Source organism: Alosa sapidissima, chromosome 12 (assembly GCF_018492685.1).
Source record: "Alosa sapidissima isolate fAloSap1 chromosome 12, fAloSap1.pri, whole genome shotgun sequence".
Taxonomy (NCBI): domain Eukaryota; kingdom Metazoa; phylum Chordata; class Actinopteri; order Clupeiformes; family Clupeidae; genus Alosa; species Alosa sapidissima.
In genome coordinates this window covers 16,573,982-16,596,138 of record NC_055968.1, presented here as the reverse complement: position 1 = coordinate 16,596,138, position 22,157 = coordinate 16,573,982, and the positions used below count along the sequence as shown (strand labels likewise).

At 44.5% G+C, this 22,157-nt stretch overlaps 1 protein-coding gene across 5 annotated transcripts in view; it reads right to left on the bottom strand.

The window, feature by feature from the left end:
* The window catches only part of slc44a5b (solute carrier family 44 member 5b), a 43,934-nt gene extending 22,420 nt beyond the window's left edge, over positions 1 to 21,514 (bottom strand). For 4 of the 5 annotated variants that reach the window (XM_042056824.1, XM_042056822.1, XM_042056826.1 and 1 more), the window contains exons 1-2: positions 21,322 to 21,513; positions 3,972 to 4,020 (exon numbers count right to left, since the gene is read on the bottom strand). In XM_042056824.1, the coding sequence (XP_041912758.1) occupies positions 3,972 to 4,020; positions 21,322 to 21,355 (83 nt within the window). In that variant the 5' untranslated portion in view covers positions 21,356 to 21,513. Of the gene's footprint in view, positions 1 to 3,971; positions 4,021 to 21,321 lie in introns of all 5 variants that reach the window. The other variant, XM_042056823.1, reaches the window with a different exon arrangement.
* Positions 21,515 to 22,157: the final 643 nt, after the last annotated feature.

The following is a 22,157-nucleotide window of genomic DNA, read 5'->3' as shown; positions in this document are numbered from 1 at the left end:
CTCTCCATCTTGCATATAATACATATGAGTTTGGCAGTGTCACAGAGGAGAAAAGCCCTTGGGAACTGTCACTCAAATCTCTCTGCAGCTTCCCCACACCCACCACCACCCCACTAACAACCCCCCCCTAGCATTCCTCTCTGTCCTTGTCTTTGGAGTGCGCTCACACTGTGTACTGCAAGACCTCTGTTTCTGTCAGGCATGACATCACCCCCCCCCCCTTCATCCTCATACATTAAACGTGAGCCCCACACAGAGAGAGGGCACTGTGATGATCTCAGAGGCTGGAGTAGTGCTGCTGCTGCTGCTGGAGGGTGCAGTGGGGCACTCTGCTTTGCTGGTCTCTTAAAGATGAGTCATTCATTAAAATCCAATGCGCTTGTTTTTGTCAAGTTCAGCTATTGTCAAGTTCAGCTTATTTCTCCTCATGGTCTTCTAGTTATCTAGCTGTGTATGTGAGTGTGTGTGTGAGTGTGTGTGAGTGTGTGTGTGTGTGTGTGTGTGTGTGTGTGTGTGTGTGCATGCATAACTGTGTGTGTTTGTGTGTGTGTGTTTGTGCACGTGCCCAGATAAAACTCTGCAAATGCAAAAACAAAAGGGCGGCCCAATACTGTGCCAGGATAGAAGACCTCACCTTTAACTGTCTTTGCTGAGATGGCTCTCTGGTTGGCAGTTACGCTGGCAATAGGCTGCTTATGGGGGTTCCTGATGGCCATTTCATAATTAAATATCAGATGGTCCCCTGGGGCCTGTGCCAACGATGCGCTCGCTGAATATTAATTTCAGCACAATGGATGTTTTAAGAGGTAGGTGCCTCAGACACAGACTTTGTGCCTTGAGATTGATGGCAACATGTGTGCATGTACTGTATGCATACATACATACATACATACATACATACATACATACATACATACCTCTTTGCCACAGTAATGTGACTGATGACTGATGTGATGTGACTTTATTATTAATATTATTTTATTTTCTCTTCAACTTATTTTACTTTTATGTTTGTGTTTGTTTCATGAACAGGACAGTGCTGTTGTGAGAGTCAAATTTCCTTCGGGATGAATAAAGTATTTCTTATTCTTATACATACATACATACATACATACATACATACATACATGCATACATACCAACACATACATATGCCTAAACACTTCACACCTACACACACCTACACACACACACACACACACACACACACACACACACACACACAGGGTCATACACACACACACACACATTTGGGAGACTCAAAAGAGACAGACATGTGCAAACACTTACACATCCACACACACACACAAACACACACACACACACATCCACACACACACACACACACACATGCACACACACACACACAGATTACTGTATTTCCTGCACAAGCAGGAGGATATAGGACTATGATGGCAGATATGTGTGACACATTATAAAATGCTTGGGAGCACATCTGCCATTAGGCGGCAGGTTTATGTGCCTGTATAAATACTGCAAGTAGCAGCAGCTGCACTTTTATTTTAACTGTAAATATTTCAACAATATGTCTGCTTCCATCGTGTATCAGAGAAAGAGAGAGAGAAACAGAGACAGACAGAGAGAGAGAAAGATAGAGAGAGAAACCGAGACAGACAGAGAGAGAGAGAGTGAGAGAAAGGCTCCAGGCTAATCTGCAACTTCCAGAGAAGAGAGAAATGTGTGCAGCTAATGACTCGTACACGCCCTTGCGGCAGACAAACTTTCCCGTAGCTGTCTTACTTCCTCCATGTAGCCCCCAAGGCTGGGCGAATAATAATTTCATTCAGGGCGCCACTATCAGACGTCCCCTTTGATTGCATTAACCACGTTATCCTCTTCCAGCTCATTGAGGTCAGGATCATTGTATGTTACACCATCTGTTCAAGTGAGGGGCCTTCCGTCAAAGAGCCAATCACACCCCTCCACCCACCCCCCAACATACACACACACACACACACAATATTATAGGTCAGTATAGGGGGAAAAGAGGAAGGTGAGAGTGTTTTTAAATTGAGGATAATTGCTTTGGAGCAAGTATAAGCCCATTGCCTTTTAGTTAATGCTGTGTTTGACTCCAGCAAGAGAGGGGGGGGGGGGGTAAAATGAATAGAGAAAGACAGGAGGTAGGGTGAGGGTAAGGGAAGAGAGGGAGGGAGGGCGAGAGCGAAAGATAGAAGGCAAGAGAAGATGAGACAAAAGGATGAGAGACAGAAAAAGAGAGAGAGAAAGAGTCAAAATGAGTAGTAGAAAATCAGCCTCCACAAAGGAGGTTATTCTTCATCAAAGTCCATAAATACTGTACACAGCCCTGTTTTCATCCCGGGCACAGTGCTAAACTATTCATCAGAGCAACTGTGCTGTGATCCCGCTCTGCTCTCCTAAAAGACTCACGGATGCTCTCACAATGGCACTCTCCCACCGGACGACTGGGTCAACATGTGGAGCCGCCATGGAGGCGCTGCACGCGCGTGTATGTCGGCAAGTCACACTCCCACAAACGCAGACGCATGCTGGGGCTGAACTCCAGACGTGTGCTGGGGTGGTCAGAAGTGCAGAGAGTGTGTGTGTGTGTGTGTGTGAGAGAGAGAGAGAGAGAGTGTGGGGATGGAGGTGTCTGGTGCGGGCAGTTCACTCTGGGGTGACTGGGGATTCATGGGACTCGGAGCAGGAACAGTTCCTGGTGGTGGAGTCATCTGTTACACTGTGACACAGACCCAGTAACTGTGATGCCACTGACACGGTGGTGGGTGGTGGGTGGGGGAGAGGTGGAGGGTTCTGGAAGTGGTGGGGTGGGGGGGAGGTGGTGTGTTAATCTGTGACACCGTCACAAGCTTAAACGGGTGCCATTCTGATTCATCACACACGCACACACACACACACACACACAGTGGAGCTGTCTGTCTCCAGTAATGAGTATTAGCAGGACCAGAGGTTCTGGGACAGCGATACAATGGGCTCCCATAATCTCTGGGAAATGATGTCAAATGTGGACAAACCCAGCACGCATGGCCAGGGCTCCTAAAGACCCGAGAGTCCAGACAAATGATGACCCACTGGCGGCTTGGACTACTAGACTATCTTGAATTTGCGAGTGGAACGCAGTCAAAACTGTTCGTTTCATGTTGTTTTTTAATACATTACCAGGACAACTGCTTGCTGATATGACTTGCATATTTGATGGACTGACTATCTGCTTCACTGGTTTATTTCTGAGCCCTTTAAAGCCTTTAAATACGTATTCCCCGAATAACAGCCTTTATTAAATTATTTGCTTTAGAGACTTCAAAGCGCTGAAATACGAGACTAATCTATGTGGTATGAGTCTAACAAAAATCTAATGAAAACTGTAAAAACTCAATATGAGTGAGTACACACACACACACACACACACACACCGCACTGTAAAAATATTGTTTTAATACACATGCAATCAGATGGAGCTTCGTATCGAGGGAAATCACCCGAGCCCGGTTATTACTGTTCACCATGGATGCCCCCGCTTGCCTTTTTATTAGTGCTAGTCCTGAGCTCTAACTAGCGCTCACACACTCAGGGCTGGCCTGTTAATAATGTGTGTCACTAAGGCAAATCTAACCAGCCGTGAGACTAATGGCCATTGATTTGGCTGGTGCAGAGTGGCGTAGGCGGTCAACAGGGGTGGGAGGGACAGCGGTCGCACTTAAGCGCTTCGCGTGGACGAGATAATAAACCGAGTCAATGAGCGGCCTGCTAGTGGAAAAATCAAAGGCACGAGAGAGGTGGAGGTGGATGGATGAGAGCGTGACAAGCTAGTCTTATATTGTGGCTGTTTCAAGGTGATGGTGTGCTCTTGAGGTTATGGTAATGGAAGCAGTGGAAAAAAACAGACAGACTGCAAACTGACTACTTCGAGATGCAAATGGACATGCAAGGTCAAGTGGATGCATTTGACATGTGGACAAGAGGCGTACCTATTGTGAATAGGTCCTCTGAATGTTGGGTCAAACTTCTGTGGTTCACCTGCGAAAGGAAAAACATTCAAATTAATTTCAATTGGATTAATCAACAGACTCTACAACTGTAAACATGGATAAAGCTTAATGACACTACATACAGTAGTGTAACCAGAACAACACAAACAGACATGACCTCAATAGCTTGTGGCTAATCAGTTCAAAACAATGATTAGCACTGTATGACATAACATTGTTCAACGTGATAAACCGTGTCACAGAATAACATTGCAGAACAACACTGTTCTCAAAACAACTCCACAAACCAGGTCATTTCACAGCCACTGCAGACATAACAGTGTTGTACAGTGGAGTACAGCTTCAGTACTACAATACTTAGTAAAAAAAAAAGATATCCAGGCTAGTTCAGTGTGTGTGCATGTTAGTGTGTGAGTGTGTTCGTAGGCATATCTGGGTCAGCAGGAAGAAGTCACTACTTTAGTTGTGAATAATTCACATTCCCACCTATTCCTGTCTTAAATCCTTCCTGGCACCCCACGCCGTAGCCTACTGTTTCAGTGCACTTCTATCTAAGTCGCAGACAGTGCATTCCTGGCTGGACGTGGGCCACCTTGACCCATCCAAATTACGAAGGCACTCCCAGATGACCTTGCTCTGAGAGGGTGAAGCTTGGCAATCACTACTCATTGTATTGTCTTTGATAGGAAAAGCACGGGTCAGACACACTGCGCCAGTCTTAGGAGGTTGCCTCACTACCATCTGCCCTCCTCTCATGTCTCACCTCACCTCGCCTCTCTCTCTCTCTCTCTGGCCAACCTGAGAGATACCACACTAAGCTTCAAGAACTCTCCAAAAAATAATTAAGTCCATGTTTTCCCAGAGGAGGAGTTACGGGTAATCAGAATCAGCACGACTCCATTGCTCCTGATCAGTATGCTACTGGATTAGTATGTTGACATTGGTATGTACTGTACCATCCTGATTTTTATCAACATATCAAGCTGAATTGATCAATGCTCAACCACTGAGGAAACAAATATTTACCATTATTCAAGACTGATATTCTGATAGCTCACTTCAAAAAGATCTAAATTCCTATATCTGCCATTAGGTCATTCATGCTATGAAAGGAGAACATTTATTTCGATGAGAATATTTTCAGGCTGGCTTTGGCAATGGCATCCTTGTTGAAATACATTAGAATTCAGACATGCGATGAGATGCCATATACCCCATTCTCTGTACCCTCTGAACTGCGGGCCTGTCAAGATTTGAAACGACAGGTCATGATGAAACGATGAGCTGAATTAGCTCAGATTTTTTTTCTCCTGAAAGAAACGGGAGACTTTGAGAGGAAACATAAGAAGGGAGCTGCCACTTTGACGACAGCAAAAGTGACACGCTAACAGCTAAAATATCTGGGAGATAAAATCCATCTGCCTCATGCAATTTGCCTTGGTCTGCTGGACGGCTCGTAAGGCTGGTAATTTTGTCGGTTTGAGCACACTCTCAGTCGCGTTATCCATGGGGAGTTGAATCGAACATGAATCGTTCGGCCTACCAGGAGAATTATGACGGTCTGAGATGACGGCATGTCTACAACATGTCCAGTGCCCACTAATCTACATCTAAATCATAAGCTGGGAAATATCTACCTTGTTGGGGACAAAGTCCCACAGAAATAATTTATGATCATTTCACAGAAATCATCTATGGCTGTGGTTTTGCTCTTGCAGGAAATTTTGTTCTTAATATCCTGCCCAAATAATACAGCAGACGGTGGACATTTCCCTAGTTAGACTACAATTTCCCTAGTTAGATTACAATACATTTCCCTAGTTAGATTACAATACTTTCAGGTGACAAGCAGGCGCTTTAAGCCCTGTACTATTGTAGCACAGGCAGTGCAGTTTCAACTCTTTGACAAAAAAAAAGGGTCTACAAGATCTATTTGCTCTGTTCTTGATTGGCCATGCAGCACTAATAGACTATTGCCCTTTCTCTGTGATGTCCCATTAATTGTCCTGGGCTCCTTAAAGCCCCTAGAGGTGCAGGGCCCACCACCCCTCAGCCACGAGGCTGCAGCACATTAGCTCAAATCAAAGCTAATTAGGTCTACAGCTGCAGCGGCAACTGCAGGATTTTGGAGGGCAATGAGCTGAAATGAGTTGAATGCAAATGAAGAGGCTGAGGAAGAGGGTTGTAATTGATATTCATTTTGGCTAAGAGGACTTTATTTTTTTAAATTTTTTTTTAAAACCCACCATGGACACTGTAATAGCCAAACGTCTCACTTAAAAACCACGGTGCCCTCAGTGTGTGGAAGTGAAAGTCAAAACCAGTCCTGAGGTGGAGGGGAATATGGAGGAAAATGCACTGTGCCACGGTGGGAGGAAAGACTTTATTAATGGATGGAAGAGGGTGAGTGTGTGCGTGTGTGTGTGCGTAGGTGCGTGGGTGCGTGGGCGGGTTAATCTGACCAGGCTTCTGCTGCCAGTCAACTGCTGGCGGGGCACTGTTTGGCGGGCGACTACATGGCAGCAAACGGCTGACTTCATGCCCTAACTGGGTGCCCCATGGGGGGGAGCTGTCTCAGCCAATTAGGCCACAGAGCTCACCCACTCTCATGTTCTGTATGTGGGCTGGGGGCAGAGGCGGACGTCCAGGGTTCAGAAAGTGAAAGTCCTGCCAAATATTTGATCCAACCATTTAGTAAACCAGCTCATCCTAATTAGCAGCCAGGTAGATCAGATAATTAGTGATATCACCTGGGTTAAGTGCACAGGTAGAAAGAATATATGGCAGGACTTTTACTTTCTGGAACCGGGATGTCCGCTTCTGGCTGAGGGCTTTGTGCACAGTGGACCATGGGCAATGAAGGCCACCGGATCCCCTCTTCCCGCAGAGGAAAGCAGGAAACCGGCGCCCCACACAAGCCCCTCTAGTGCATGTACTCTACATCATGAAGCGATGGTAAGGGTTTACTTCCTGTACTTCTAGTGAAGATCAGCGCTAGTTATGTGTAAAGTCTGTGTTTGTGTATCCCAAACTACAGTAGGTTCTCGACAGTGGAAATTCCCCTAATAGTGAAACTCTTACTGACGACGTGAGAAACTGCAGAGGAACTATAAGCTGAACCTCATGACTCATTTTATTTCTCACAGAAAACTGCAGTGTTTGAGTGGTTCCCACTCTGTGAGGGTTGGGTGGAGGAGGGAAGGCAGGGGAGGGTGGTTGATAGTTACAGAAATCAGAGCAGAGGTGATAGAGCCAGAGTTACTGCCTCTACTCTCCTACGGCCGAATGCTTAAAAGCCTGAAAGCCTCTTGAGAAAACGGCCACAGAGGCGTGGAGGAATAAGTGTGCTGGCCTGCCTCCGGTGCGCACCCGGCTCTCATCCCGCGGCCCCGTGCTGAGTCGGCCATCAGGAGGACATTTGGCGAACGGCTCAGAGGCACGGCGAGAGACAACACACCAGTGCTTCTGGCCCGTTTGCCGGGTAATCTGCTCTGCGGCACGCTTCGGCGCAGGCTGTGCAGGCCAACTGTTCAGGTGGCACTCAGAGCGCCGGTTTCTGGACGAGGCGTGTGGCGTCGACACACATTACCATTACGACAGAGAGAGTGAATTATCAGATGCTATCTGCACGTCGTGCACTGACCCCTTTCATTAGAGCGCTGTTCCCTTGCAGTCATTTGTATAAATACTCTGCGATAGCTCACATAATTTCATCCATTACCATAGCAGTGTATCTGCAATAGACAGCTTATTTCTGTACAACATACGCCACAGAATTGCACTGGGTGTTGCCCTCCCACATAGAATGTCAATCAATTATTGTAATAAGCTTGGCAATATAATGCCCGATGTACAATGTTTGTATCTGTGACAGGGACAAACAACAGCTTATTCTTATTTGCACAAAAACAACCGAGCGGGTAGTGAGGGGGTGGGGGTGGGGTGTAATTATGTGCTGTGCGAACAGCAGAAAATGACTTGGCCAAATAATCCCCTCTGCTCAATCCTTCTTTAAAATCTGCCAACCTGCATGGCAACACATTGACTCCGCCGCGCGGCACAACTTAATAGCATTAGATCTAAGAAACGTAATGGGGCTGCAGATTAGTCTGATGTCTCTACTGAGTGGGCTCCACTGCGGGCCCCACACTACCTTTGCCACCTCTTCAACTACGACGAATAATCAATTGTATTCACAGTAGATCTGCCGAAAGCTAGCTTGCCGAGTCAAAGCCTTCACATTCGGCTTTAAATGCATATATTTCAGTTCTAAACAGGGATTATCCCTTTTGTCGACAAGTGTGGTGCTCTTCCTTCTACGAAGGCTAGGCAGACTCAGAGGACACATTATTGCACATGAATACATTTCAGGCTTTTCGGGGAAAGGACTGACCAGAGTGTGTGTATCCCAACACTGAATTCCCTCTCCTCGAGGATCAAGCCTGTGGGTATACTCTTTGCTGTGCTGTTGCCCAATTGCCCTGAACGGAAAGTCAGTTAATCACTGGTGACGTGCAGAACAGCGAGAGTATGCCTGCCTAGAGACTTTTACGCTGATTTACTGAGAGATGCTTCGCCGTTTTTAAAGGCTCCCCTACTCAGTTTCAATACTGCGTACACAGAATTCTACTAACAGGGGTCCAGGAGGATCCAATGATTCTCACATGCTGAAGGGTTTTTAATGAATATTCTTTCTTAAAAGCTTCTTAAATTCAGCTGTAGTGCAAACCTCGGCAGCAGATCTATCACACTGTATGTAATACTAGTAGCTCACAAGTTTATCTTAAGTGTAAGCTACATAACGTATGCACATTTTCAAGCCATTATACTAAATGCTTTCGCAAAATGATACGGATTCATTCATCCTATGTGTCATCAGACTACAGGAATAAAACCAGAGTCATGAGAAAGGCCTTGTGATAAAGAACACATCAGCACTTCTGGTTGTGAACTCAGGCTTACTGACAATAAAGAGAGAAGCCTGGGCCTGGTCTCAAGTCATCATGGTTTCTCTGTTCCTCTGCTTTACTAAGACAAAACCCTTCAGTACCAAAACATAGAATTGGACCCATAGCTTACATATCTTACTGTGTACATATTACCAGGTACATCAAGTTATACTTCCACAGGGAGTATAATTAGGGTAGAAACACTGAAGTTGTTGTATTAGTTATTACTGATGGATATCATCATGGTGTTATCTGATGGTGTTCTCATTTCGAGGAGAATTTATTCCCAAAAAGAATGTATTGCCAAAAGCGGAAAGATCGAGCCTTATGCATGTCAATACTTGCACTGATGGGTGGCTTTGAGTCATATGCTGTATTGCAGGCCATTTTAAATAATTTGTTGCTTGAGAGCCAACCTTTACAGAACTGCAGTGCAGTCAGTGTAAAGGAATCAGACGGAAGAATATGTTGACGGTGCCTTTCATCACTACAATAGTTGAGGGATCACCCTCTGGCCCTGCTGGAAACCAGAAGAGAAAGAATATATTTCTTTTCTCCAGAAGACAGCTCTGTACTGGAGAGTTCTCTAGAGATGACATTAAAAATGGTGCGATTCACAATATGAAATTCAAAGCTCCTAGTAATGATGTTTCACGTCTTCACATCCTAATTACTGAAGACTGTCATATTTAACCCCCTTGAAAGTGTTTTTCCCTTCTCTGTCTCTCTCTCTCTCTCTCTCTCTCTCTCTCTCTCTCTCTCTCTCTCTCTCTCTCTCTCTCTCTCTCTCTCTCTCTCTACTCCTCCATTTCTTCCTCTCTATCTGTATTGGTCTATTTCTCTACTCCCTCCTCCCCTTTGATTCTTCAACTCTCACTACCCCTCTTTTCCTCCCTCTCTCCCTCTCTCCATCTCCCCGTCTCACCCTCTCTCTTTCTGTCTCACCCTCTGTCTCTCTCTGCCTACAGTAGCTGTCTTCCTCTCTCTTTCTGTTGTCAGTGCTGAGGGAGGCAGACCGCCTGTGACGAGCAGGACAGATGGTCTCTGATGGACTTGTCTGAGACCTCTCAGACTTCAAAACGCTAGCCAGTCCCCATGAGTCCTTTCCCACATGAAACCACAACTCGCACTCTAACCAACAAAGAACTTCTGCGATAAAGAAGCCTTCTCACCCTAAACAGATCTCATATTTTATTAGTGCTCATGTAGTAGCTTGTTTGATGATTTATGGCAAATAAACACTTTTGGAATGCTGCACTTGACAGCTATGAAGTCATCATCCCGAAAAATAAGAAAGTGTCCGTCGTCAATTACTTCATTATCCACTCCAGCGTCTTCCGTGGGCGCTGTCTTCCCCTGATATGACGTGCCTGAGATACAGACCAGCTGTGAGAGGCTTTGGACACAAAGGAGCCCCAGTATGTGTGGCATGATGCAACCTCCCTCCCATCTCATCCCTCTCTCTCTCTCGCTCTCCCCTCCTATCGAGGCAGCGAGCAAGATAAGCTGAGATGAGTTGAGTTGAGCTGAGCGGCTGAACGGTATTGGCCCCACCAAATCAACCCCCAGAACCCTAATCCTAAATCCTGGATGCGTCGTAGCAGAGGTATATGTGCTTTCGCTAAATATACAGTAAACAACCCTCTTAATCTAGCTCTGCCTTACAGCAGCCGGTCGGGTTGGATAGGTGGGGGGACCCTAATCGTGTGTGATGTCAGCTTGCAGATATTTGCTGACGTTGTCCGTGGGAGCAGAGGAGGAGTGTGTGTGAGTGTGTGACAAACTCTTATCTCCCTTGCTGTCAGCCAGCTGTGAACTTTCAACTAAGAGGGGAAAATAACACACCTGCTCCAAGGCTGCTCTTTCTCCATTTAAGGCTTTCTGTCGTCTCTCTGGCTCTCTGCTGTTGGCTAACAGAACCAACTCTAAACAAGAGATCCTAGCAACTACGCCAGACATGCTGCTGGCACAGATGAACAATATAACAACTTCAGTGTTGTTATATTTAAGAAGTTGAAATTAAATCATCCATTGATGACGCTGAGTCGCTATCACGTGAAGTCTGACAACAATATTGCTCCGGTCGTTGAGGTTGGATCCATTTCATCAGAAGTTGTGTGGATGATGAAGTCTTGGAAAAAGTGAGAAGAAAGTCCCACAGATCTTTCTGACTGGAAAGGATTTGATGGCTCTCCTTCCATCTGGGTTACATAAGTTTGAATAACTTAATCCTTCACTTTACTGCCCTCCTACTGTGAGCAGACTGCTTGTACAGTGAGCTATACACCGATCCAGTCACTTTCAATTTGGATCAACACTCATCAGTGACACCTCTAGCCCTGGCATCCATTGTAATGTTACCAGACCGCAAAAAATGATGTGAATGTAGACTGGCAGCATGAGGCTATGAAACCTGCAGTGCGTTTCACACTTGAACTACCGCTAAAAATCTGTCCTTGCCCTTCCTCCACCCACCTGAATTAAAACTCTTTGCTGCCCCGCGGCTTCCACAGCGTATCCCAGTGGCTCAAACTGGACTCTAAATGTCAGGGCCAATGTTACGGATCTATTCCACTCTGGTGCATAACACCATGTTACAGTTTACGATGAAAGAAAGGAGTAGAGGGCTGTACTAAATGTCAGCACTCGGATGCAACTCTGCCCTCCTCCCAGGCACCTCTGACTCAGCCCAAGCCCAAGACCCACTCCTTTGTGGTCCGGGAGGCTAGAGATGTGTGCGGTGGTTGGGGGGGGGGGGGGGGGGGGTTGGTTAAGGGTGGGGGAGTAGGGGGGTCTGTCTTGACAGGTACTTTCACACAGAAGTCACACTAGCTCATGTTTTATGGATGAGGCCTCCCAACCCGGGCGGGCTGAGCTACAGACAAAGAGCTGCAGCGGCAGCATGTTCCCTACAGTCGAGTGGCACATTTCCCTGTGTTTGTTTTATTTTTTATCTCGGGAGGTTGTTTTTTTTCCCCCTCTTCCGCCCTCTCTCTCTCCCTCCCTCGTCCACCACCCCTGACAGCTCCAGAAGACCATGGGCCGTTAGTGCGCTGACACCTTATCTCCTGGCTCCCACACACACACAAATCACACAAACACACACACATCCAAAATAACGTCAGCGAAATCAACCTGCCACAGTTGGAGCCATTTTCACAGCCATTTACCTGTCATCTCCTGAGCTGCTGGTCGATTACATCTCAAAGGTTTGTCTGTTTATTGCCTTGCCATCCTAAATGCACCTGAAAAAAGCTTCAAAAAAGCTTTAGGACATCCCTTGACACCACTGCGGGGTGTCCATAACATGTGGCTAACCTTTAAAAAGAGAGTGGTGTTGTTTTCCATTCTACATTCGACTGACACAGCTTCCACCCACTCTGAAAATAGTCTCTTTTAATTGATTTTATGTAATAATCTTCCAACGCATAATTTCGGCTACCTTTCAGCACTGCGTTAGACCCCACCCTGAACATGTTTCCATAAACACACACACACACATAAGCTGAAACACAGGCTCCTAGTGTCCGCCTCTGGCCAGCACATACAGTACTCCTTTCATTGCACTCAAAGGCTGCAGTCTGAAAAACTAGCCTACATACTATATGCAGTGAAAAGCAAGGAAAATAAACCACCTTTAGTGTATCCTGGATGTGCTGAAAATAAACTAGCCTACTCTCACTTCGGGTTAATCTGTCATGGTGCCCTTCAAGTAAAAGTGCTTAAATGTTTTCAATACATTGAAACAATTGATCATTTAAAAAAAAAAAACAACACATACAAACTAATTCCGTGGCATGGAAACTATGTAGTATATAATTATATAACAATCACCACTAGGGTTGCAAAGGGGCGGAAAATTTCGGAATTTTGGAAATATTCCAAATTGGAAACCATCATGGAATTAAAGGAAATTATGGGAATTTACGGGAATTAACTGGGAATTTTGGGTAATTCATACAAACTGTTTCATATACAAACATTAACATTTTGTTTCGTAATAAGCAATATGATTTGTATGTTCGTATTTTTGCTTAGCCTAACATACAAAGCTAGCTAGCATGCTAGCGGGAATCCCATTCTCTGCCTATGGTTTACTAGAGTGCTAAACTAGCAACACTGAACTGCCCAAGATACACCACACCACTCAACAACAAAATCTGATTGGTTGGAACATTTTTCCCCCATGCATATAAACGCACCATAGGTTTCCTTTATGTCTAGCAGCCTATGCCGATTGCTGTGTGCATGTGATTGACATATGTGCAGGGTAGAAATTCGACTGAAATTGCAACCCTGGAATTTTGCAACCCTAATCACCACTCACCAGACATCAAAGGGTTAATAATAAGAGGGCAAAGAGCATTCTGGAAGCATCAGGCCAATTTAAATTAGGAAATTCCTTTTTTGCTGAGGTACTGTGGTATACTCTGTCCTGTGGGACTGTTGAATTATGAATACATGGATGAGTGCATGTTAGATAAAATGAATCTACTGTCTATTTCATATCTTCCATCCTACTCAACCTCATTAGTCATACTTAAGCACACTTAAGTGCAGCATGCTTTTGATATGACCTCAATACACTAACCTTCTTCAGTTTCAGAAGTGCTCTTTCCATTTTTTTCCCTGCTAAGAAAAAATTAAAATGCAAGACGTAAAAACTACAGCTTCTGTCAGGTGATCTCTTATGTTAATCCTCCACCACCTCTAATAAAGGTATCCCTTTGTCTCTCTATCCTTTCACTGCTTTTCAGTATTGCACATCTTAACCTTCTTTTGCCTGCTGTAGCTATAGTTACCAGTACATTAGTAGTGAATCTCACTGTCACCGTGTGCTATTGCTTGTGTTATTTTGAACAATAAACATGTGCCCTTTTTTCTTTGCCTGTTCTTTTTCGGTAATAATATCATCCATTAATTCTGCTCGGCATGGTGAATGTGTCGTTTGTTAGCCTCAGCGCCTGCTGCGTACTCCTTTCTGACATGAGATTAGAACTGTTATCTCAACTTCATTAATTATTTAAACTTTTTTTGAAGCTACTCCTGCTACATCTAGTACCACTCCACCCTGCATTTTCATTTGTACTGTCGTTCATCTACAGTTGCCATGGATACCTTCACAAAACCCAACCTTTTTTAACAGCAACTAATTCCCTGAGGACTACGTGGGCCTCCTAAAAACTAGCTCTCCCACCTTCCTTTCTCACCAGAGTTCCATCTCCTCACCTAACAACTCATCTTTCTCTACAATCAGATTATATTTCCCTCAAGTGAATTTGTCTCCTAGTCCACACTATTTATCACCACTATTCATCTGGCCAGTACCGGTATTACCTAAGTTTTCAGTAACTTCCCTCATACTTGGTCCATTTATTCACAAACTCTGATGCATTTTGACCAACACATTTCCCAAGTCTTTCAGGTCCTCGTATTTTGGTTCAGATAAAACCCATGCAGACAGAGGCTAAGAGATTTTTTGCACCCCTATTTCTATAGTGAGAAATATAGACATGTTGCTGTGAATGTTCATACAATGTAGGTGATGCAATAATGCCGTTTTTAAGAGGCAGCACTGCTACACACTGCTACTGTTTGTTATTGATTAGCTGATCTCAAATACACAACTTGGTTACACAGACATCTCATGAAAAAGACATCTCATGAAAAAATAAAGGATGTTTCTTGTGGCTGATGTTGCAACCTGTCTTTATGCCAGTGAAGAACTGTAACGAAAGACGTGGAGCATACTCTGGATTCAATGGTTTAGGTCTAACCCACAAGCATCTCAAACCCTAGCCATACACTCTGTTTATGATATATCTCTTAGGCTCTTAATGTACATGAACTAGGCTTGTAATGCACATCACAGGTCAGAGGGACCTAACATTAGATTTGGGAGATTATGGTGACCATTTATGGTGATCATTTTTGGTGGTCACTGCAACGGATTTCTCATGTTTCTCATGTTCTATGGCAGGACAGGCTATAGGTTCTTACAATCTTCATGGTCCCTCAAGTGCGTGTCATTGATGTTGAGCGAATTATAAATAGGATAATGTAGACTTGACATGGTTCAGTAACCCATTTATGTAATGTACGACAAAAAGAGTTTGCAATACACTGAGAGACTGTGATATTTAAATCAAACATTCATATTAACCAGCTGCAAACAGAAACCATTTCTCTACCCATCCCATCCACACATCACATCACATGTAGTCATATACCTATCTAACAATCAATCTCTTCCTGCATTCATGTATTCTTTCACCCTCGCCACAGGGCCAGCCACTGAAAAATCAATGAATTCCAGAGCAGTGATTATTTAACCACTGCAATATAGTAAAATGGAAAGGGCACAGATCATCTGTCTTGCACTTGGACTTATTTGTATTTGTTGAACCATGGCCTCTAAAAACAACTGCAGTGTGGCCTTTAGAGCTGATATGACTTCCTTTTTTGTATGCAGGTGAGGAAAGACCTTGTCTCCTGATCCACCCAAACTATTTTCTTATCAGCACAAGTCAAGTGAAGCGCCTTATATCGTCTCCATAGAAACAGTGGCAGACAGGAGACAGGCAGGCAGGGGAGCCAATGATTAGAGAGGACAATGGGAATGTTTACAGGTCGAAGCCCTCCCCCAGAGGCTGACTAACTGCTGAGTCAGTCAGAAGTGAAGGCTACAACCTGATGTTCTATTAATAAACCTGCAGCTTCCTCCTCCAGCTCTGTTCAGGTAGCTTCCGATGCGTCAACTGAAGGGAAGAACAACAACTTACAGCCTCTTTTCCCAAATCGAGTCCGCACGGGGAAGCATGCGTAACCGCAAAGCATAACAACAAAGAGTGAGCCACTCTGCCCGAGTGCTGCAGTAGACTAGTCAGCTGCTCCAGAGGCCAACCACACTGCAAAACTACAGTGCCTCTGTGGGACCCCTCTGTAGCTATGCGGGCTCCCATTAAAAAACCTTAGTCTGCAACTCTGTTGAAGGACTACAGATCCTCCTTTGGGCACAGCTTTGTTAGTTGAGGCCCCGTTTAAGTTTGGGGTCATTCTAATGCTTTTATCCCTGGTGACCCGAGTTGTGGAGAGATAACAAAGAAAACTAATCAAGCCTCAACCACAACAAAGTTATCGATTGTTCTATATGTCAGGAATGTTATTTCATCTCACAAACACAAGTGTCTACTTTAACAAATCTGGTGTAATTACTGAAGCCTGAGACATGGCTTGAAATAGAGCTTTTTGATTGAGCTGAGATACACTATGCCTTCTTAAAAGGCTTTGCGTTCACTGCAGTCAATCTCTCTGCAAGGCTGCTTTGGGTTTCTTTCTGTGGTTGGCATTTGAGAGTTGTCTTACCAGCTCGCGTGGCAGTCTGTACCAGGCATTATAGGGACAGACATGTTTGCGGAGTGTGACCATGAATGTGTCTTTTGATATGAAATACCATGAATGTGTGTCGACACAAACCAGTCTTCTTAGACGCACAAGTAGCCTCCTCTGGTGTGAAATGATTCTTTCATGGAGGATCAGCGGCAAGCTTAACAGGCTTTGTTATGGATAATGGGAAGAGATGCAGGGGGAGACATCCATTTTCTTAATCCTGAAAAGTTTTAGTGTAGCTCGTACAGAAAGTCATTGTAGAGAAATGCCACCATTATACACTTAAATATCTCCACAGATGGAATTTTTGCATAATCCGTATGCCATTTGATTCAGATTAACAGATCAGAGAAAGTCCCACAAATGTCATACACCCCCCCCCCCCCCCCCACCCTAACCCCACAAAAAAACAACACACATCTGCATACAACAAATGCATATAAAGTATATCATGATATACCCTTGGATCATACCATGCAGAACTATCACCGTCACCCCTATCACCATAGATCTTATACAGCATAGAACCAAATTGTACTATGCTCTGAAATCATTACATTTCACTGTGCAAGGTCATAACATCACCATGCTGCCAAGTTATAACTACATATGTTCAGGAGCGTAAGAGTAACACTTTATACTCACTGTCCGAGAGACAGCGGTATAATTTGATTTATGACTTAATGGAACCATTTGTGTAAAGTGGCTCACCCAGAACTCCAGACACTACTTAATGAAACTGATCCATGGAAGGAACGTGGTCCATTGCTGGTAATAGAATAATTAATTAAGATGATGGCAGTAATTAATCTGTTGTTTAAAAACACCTGATTTGAAACAGAAGCTTAATCAACCCTGAGTAGGGCACTGCTTGAATAACAATGAGAATCAGAGAATGTGGAACCCTTTTTGCTGTTATAAACACCATTGCCATCATATCTGAAGTTTTACCTTTACTACTGACTAATAGATAGCCTAGGTGTTTAACACTATTATGAAAGATAAACTATGCATAGATAGATGTTATGACAGTAGTAGGATCATGTTGTTGGGCATTTTCATACTTTTTGTCAGGACTAGGGCATATGACTTCTGGTGACTGGTGACTGCTAATCTCCATGACTTCCAGGAGCACCCTGGCCTACATCAGTGCTTAGTGCATGACTTAACTGCATGACGATTAGCGATGCATCATTAGTGTCATTATGCCATGACCAGGTGAGGCGGTGACTCAGTTTGTTTGACACCAGCTAAGCCTCCTCTTTATCCTCGCTCTTCACACACCTGTCCTCTTCATCCCCTCCTCATCTGCCTTGGTCTGGATTATACTGTCGCGTCTTGCTAGTGTAAGAAACCGCGTTAAGGCCCAAGTCCACTGGCAGCGACAATCGCATCTATGGATTTGACACTCAAGAGATCGATCATTTTTCTAAACTTTGCCGTTGACGTGCGTCAGACGCTGCCAGTGGGTTTTGCTTCTTTAAAAATAATGAGTTCTAAACTTTGCCGTTTCTTGACTCACGTCAGACACCGCCAGTGGGGGTTGGCCTTTAGACTAAGTATAGTATAAGTATATATACTTTTTTGATCCCGTGAGGGAAATTTGGTCTTTGCATTTAACCCAATCAGTGAATTAGTGAAACACAAACAGCACACAGTGAACACACAGTGAGGTGAAGCACACGCTAATCCCGGCGCAGTGAGCTGCCTGCTTCAATGGCGGCGCTCGGGGAGCAGTGAGGGGTTAGCTGCCTTGCTCAAGGGCACTTCAGCCGCGGCACACTGGTCGGGGCTCGAACCGGCAACCCTCCGGTTACAAGTCCAGAGTGCTAACCAGTGGGCCACGGCTGCCCCCAGTACTGGAGTCCACTCTGGTCCCATCACAGATAACATACTCCCCTGTAGCACATATTAAGTTCTCAGCCTCACCATTGGTTTTGGTTTCTCATCATGATTATCAACCGTATGCGGCACGTTCTGTAACTTTTCAGGGGCAGGGGCATTCATTGGAATTCTCTTCCGAACGTTTTCAAACGGTGTTGAATTATCGGCCTCTCCTAAAAGATTTGCAACACATCCAATTAACTGCAAATTGCACCGTAACACTCCTCGCCATGGACTCCTTTCTCAGTAAGCGAAAAAAAAAGTCTATAATTTGTTTTAGTCCTTCAGGGAGGACCAGCACATTGATGTGGAGTAGAAGGGAGCATTAATGAGATCTCACTCTCCACATCCTAAGGCTGGGGATTCCTCTAAGCCCTGTCTCTCCCAATACTTTTCGCATTCCAGATCAGTATCTAGCAAAAAAAAAAAAAGCCTCACGGCACAATTCACCCTCCTCCACTCAACACATCAACAAAGTCTCCATTTGGCCACATCTTCCGAACCATACAGGAACACACACACACACACACACACACACACCGCATTGCAAATGTTAATCTGAACAGTCATCTCGCTTCACTCTGATGTACCTTACATTCATAATAATGAGAAAGTCATTCTGCCTCCTGCTATTCATTAATGTTCAACACTAAAAGGAATATCAAAGCCATTTGATACACACAGTGTTGAGGTCTAAATTCTCTTTCTTGGTTATGAACGTCCTGACTCTGATCAGTGAACCACTGCTATATCGGTTTGTTTCCAAATTAAGCATGTACAGACTGTTTGTCTACTTGCATAGCTGTAGTGTGAGGCTTCTCATCCATCTAAAAAACAGCCTTATAATAAAGATGCTTTGGAGAAACTGGCGTCTAATTGGCATGGGCTCTGCTGGGAATGCTCCATTGTCTGTGCTTTTGTTTGTGCACTTGAGAGAGAGGCCTACACTGCTACATCTATTCCTGTTCCCGGGGAAAGGGACAGTTTTGAAGTGAGTCCCCAAAGACTGGGCCGCTCCAAGCGCATTGTCTCCACCTCAGAATCAAGAATTTCATTTGCTCCCTTTAATTAATAATTTTTTTCCCCTCTCTCTACCCTCTTCGTTCTTCCGCTGGCCTGTGGTTTAGAAACAGCCCGCTCAGACAGGCTGATCATGCGGGAAATTTGTTAATCAACAAGGTGCTGAGCTCACAGCTTTTGTGTGTGTGTGTGTGGTGTGTGTGTGTATGTGTGTGTGTGTGTGTTTGTGGTGGGGGGGCTTTTCAAGTTACCACTCTGAAGTTTAGAGAGATTATGCTGTTGTTTGTACAATCTTTAAGGATACTTCACACTAGCAAGGTAGAACACTGAAGGAGTGTGCCACAGCTCTCTCTCTCTCTCTCTCAACATGTTACATTCATACAGAGCAGACCATGTGAACGGGTCATCCCCTGTTTTACTGTAATCAAAACAGCAGCCGATTCCACAGCGCAGTACCATCTCCGCTGGGTGTCAGCAGGGCGAGAATGGCGAATAGATGGATGGGGGGACGTTTCTTTCATGGGCCTGACAGCTCCAAGCGGCTGAAAAGGATGGGCCGTCATTTGGGCAGAACAGCTGACCTGAGCAAAGGGAGTCAGCACAAGTCCTCTCCATGCCCCAGTGCGTTCCCACACAGCCCATGAATTTAAAGCCACAGAGACATGGCTGTCCGAAAGGCACCACCACAAATGGTGAAAAAGACTGGCCACAGGAAGAGCATTCTCTGCTCAGAGAAGGATCTCTCGTCTTTGCCCAAAGTCATAAAATGCTTTGGGAGGTCATAAAGTCAAAAATATTATTAGTTACTCCTTTAAGGTAGAGAATACTGAAGGGTATTGCTGTAGAGTAGATTCACACAACAAACATGGTTATTGGGTACAGGCAGTATCTGAAGGCACAGTTGGAATTTAAATGTGCCAGTCAGCTGCAGTAAATCCCCTGCTCAAGCTGACAGGGTAAAGTACATCATTGGCAGACCACTGGAGTACTGGGGACAGAATCCTAAAAGGGGTCGCAATGCAAGGGCAGAGACCTTGCTCTGCCAACTGTAAAGGTTGACAAAACGAGCTACTGTATGCCTCCTGCCCTGGCTTCTGCGCGAGTACGAGTACAGTCTTAAAATTAGCCATTAGACCGCAGCAATAATAGCCTGGCGTATTAATAGCCTTTCAGTCAGCCTGCCAGATTGTAAACTTAGAATGTATTTTTTCTAACAGGATATTGAGAGGTTGGCTGGCTCATGGTGTGATAGGCTGTACTGTGATGGGTTATTATACTGTATATTCAGACTACCTGAGTAACACAAATACAACAATATGAAAAGCCTGATATGAAAGCATTGGGAGATGAGATACTTTGAGCTACAGGAGAGGACTGTGGCTACTGTTTTGGAGCAGTAATATTAATAATTTATTATTCACCACCGTAAAAATGCATCTTCAAACAGTAGCATCATAACAGTCCAGTAATGGATAAGAATGAGACATTTTGTGCCAACGTTTGTAATTTTGGATTCAGGATTTGAAATTGAATTTGAATTTGAAAACAGGATTCTCATGATAGGCTACACTTCGAATCTGACAATTACAGAATTATATGATGAGATAACGTTACTGTTAACACAAAATGCCTCCCCCACTACCTACTGTACAAAGATGAGACAATGTTTGAAAAAAGCATCGCATCAAAATCTGACAATTGAGGACCTTGTGTTGTATAAAAATTTGTTAGCCTATGAAATTATTTTCAAGACAAGACAAAAAGTGAATGACATGGAATTCGTATGAAAATAACAAGCGCTGCCTCTTTGTTTCCCCCCCATTGACGACCCACTTACCAGTTTGGTAAGAAAGTAGCATAGACGCAAAGGAAAAACTGACACAATGCAGCTATTATGCACCCGTAGTGTGGCGAAAGCTCACAGTTTTAACGAGGATATTGAGCCAATAAACAGAACAATTAGTGGGGGGTGCTGTGGAATTCGGGGAAAACCGTTATTCCAGCCTCTTTGTCAGCTGTCTTAACGAGAGCATACGGTGAAGAAAAACTTGCTCATACAACAAGATTCCCAAAAGAAGAGCGCTCACCATAATATGAAGGGATCTCCGTTTTCCTGGCCATTGCACGGCAGACGACAGATTTCTCGCGTGTCTTTGTTTTTGTGATTGCATATGAGGTTTCGGATGTGAATAGCGACTCGCTGGCCCCGTCCACGAATATAATGCGAGCCCTTGATTAGAGAAGTCTGGGCCACGCAGCTCAACGTCAGCCGTGTTTACAGCACGGGACAGCGTCATCTACAGTGCGAGCCAAAGCGAGCACGGCTTGACAAAACACCGGAAGCGTGCTTAAAGGAGACGCCGTCATTCAAGGAATGCGTCCAATGCATCCAAAATGTCTTTGTTCGAGGACAGAACACACGAATGGTGCGCTGTGGCCAGACGGATCTACACGGTCAGATACGCATAATAGGCTACAGCCAGACATCAACAGGTTTCAATCTGATGTAGGGCTAATCATATTTTATTCTGCAATACTGGAATGTATCAATTACACTGTTTATGTGTAGGCCTACTACAGTATGTTGTGTATCGGCTATTTAAGAAATCCAAAAAGGCATTGGCTACAGTTGCCTATGGTATAATAATGCTTGTATCATTAACCATGGGTTACACACACAGAGAACCGTCCAAATAAAGCATTACATGACTGAAGCTTGTGAAATAAACATAAAATCCGTCACTGATTTTGGTGAAAACACTAGACAGTTTAGGCAACACAGCCCCTAAGTGGTGTTAGAATGTAACACAATTTGGTTGACATTTGGTGAAAATAGTCACTCAGCCTACTTTTTCAAATGGCAGCCCATCAATATCAGGTTAATATGAAATGGGCCTCTTAATTCTTCCATTTACTTAGCAGC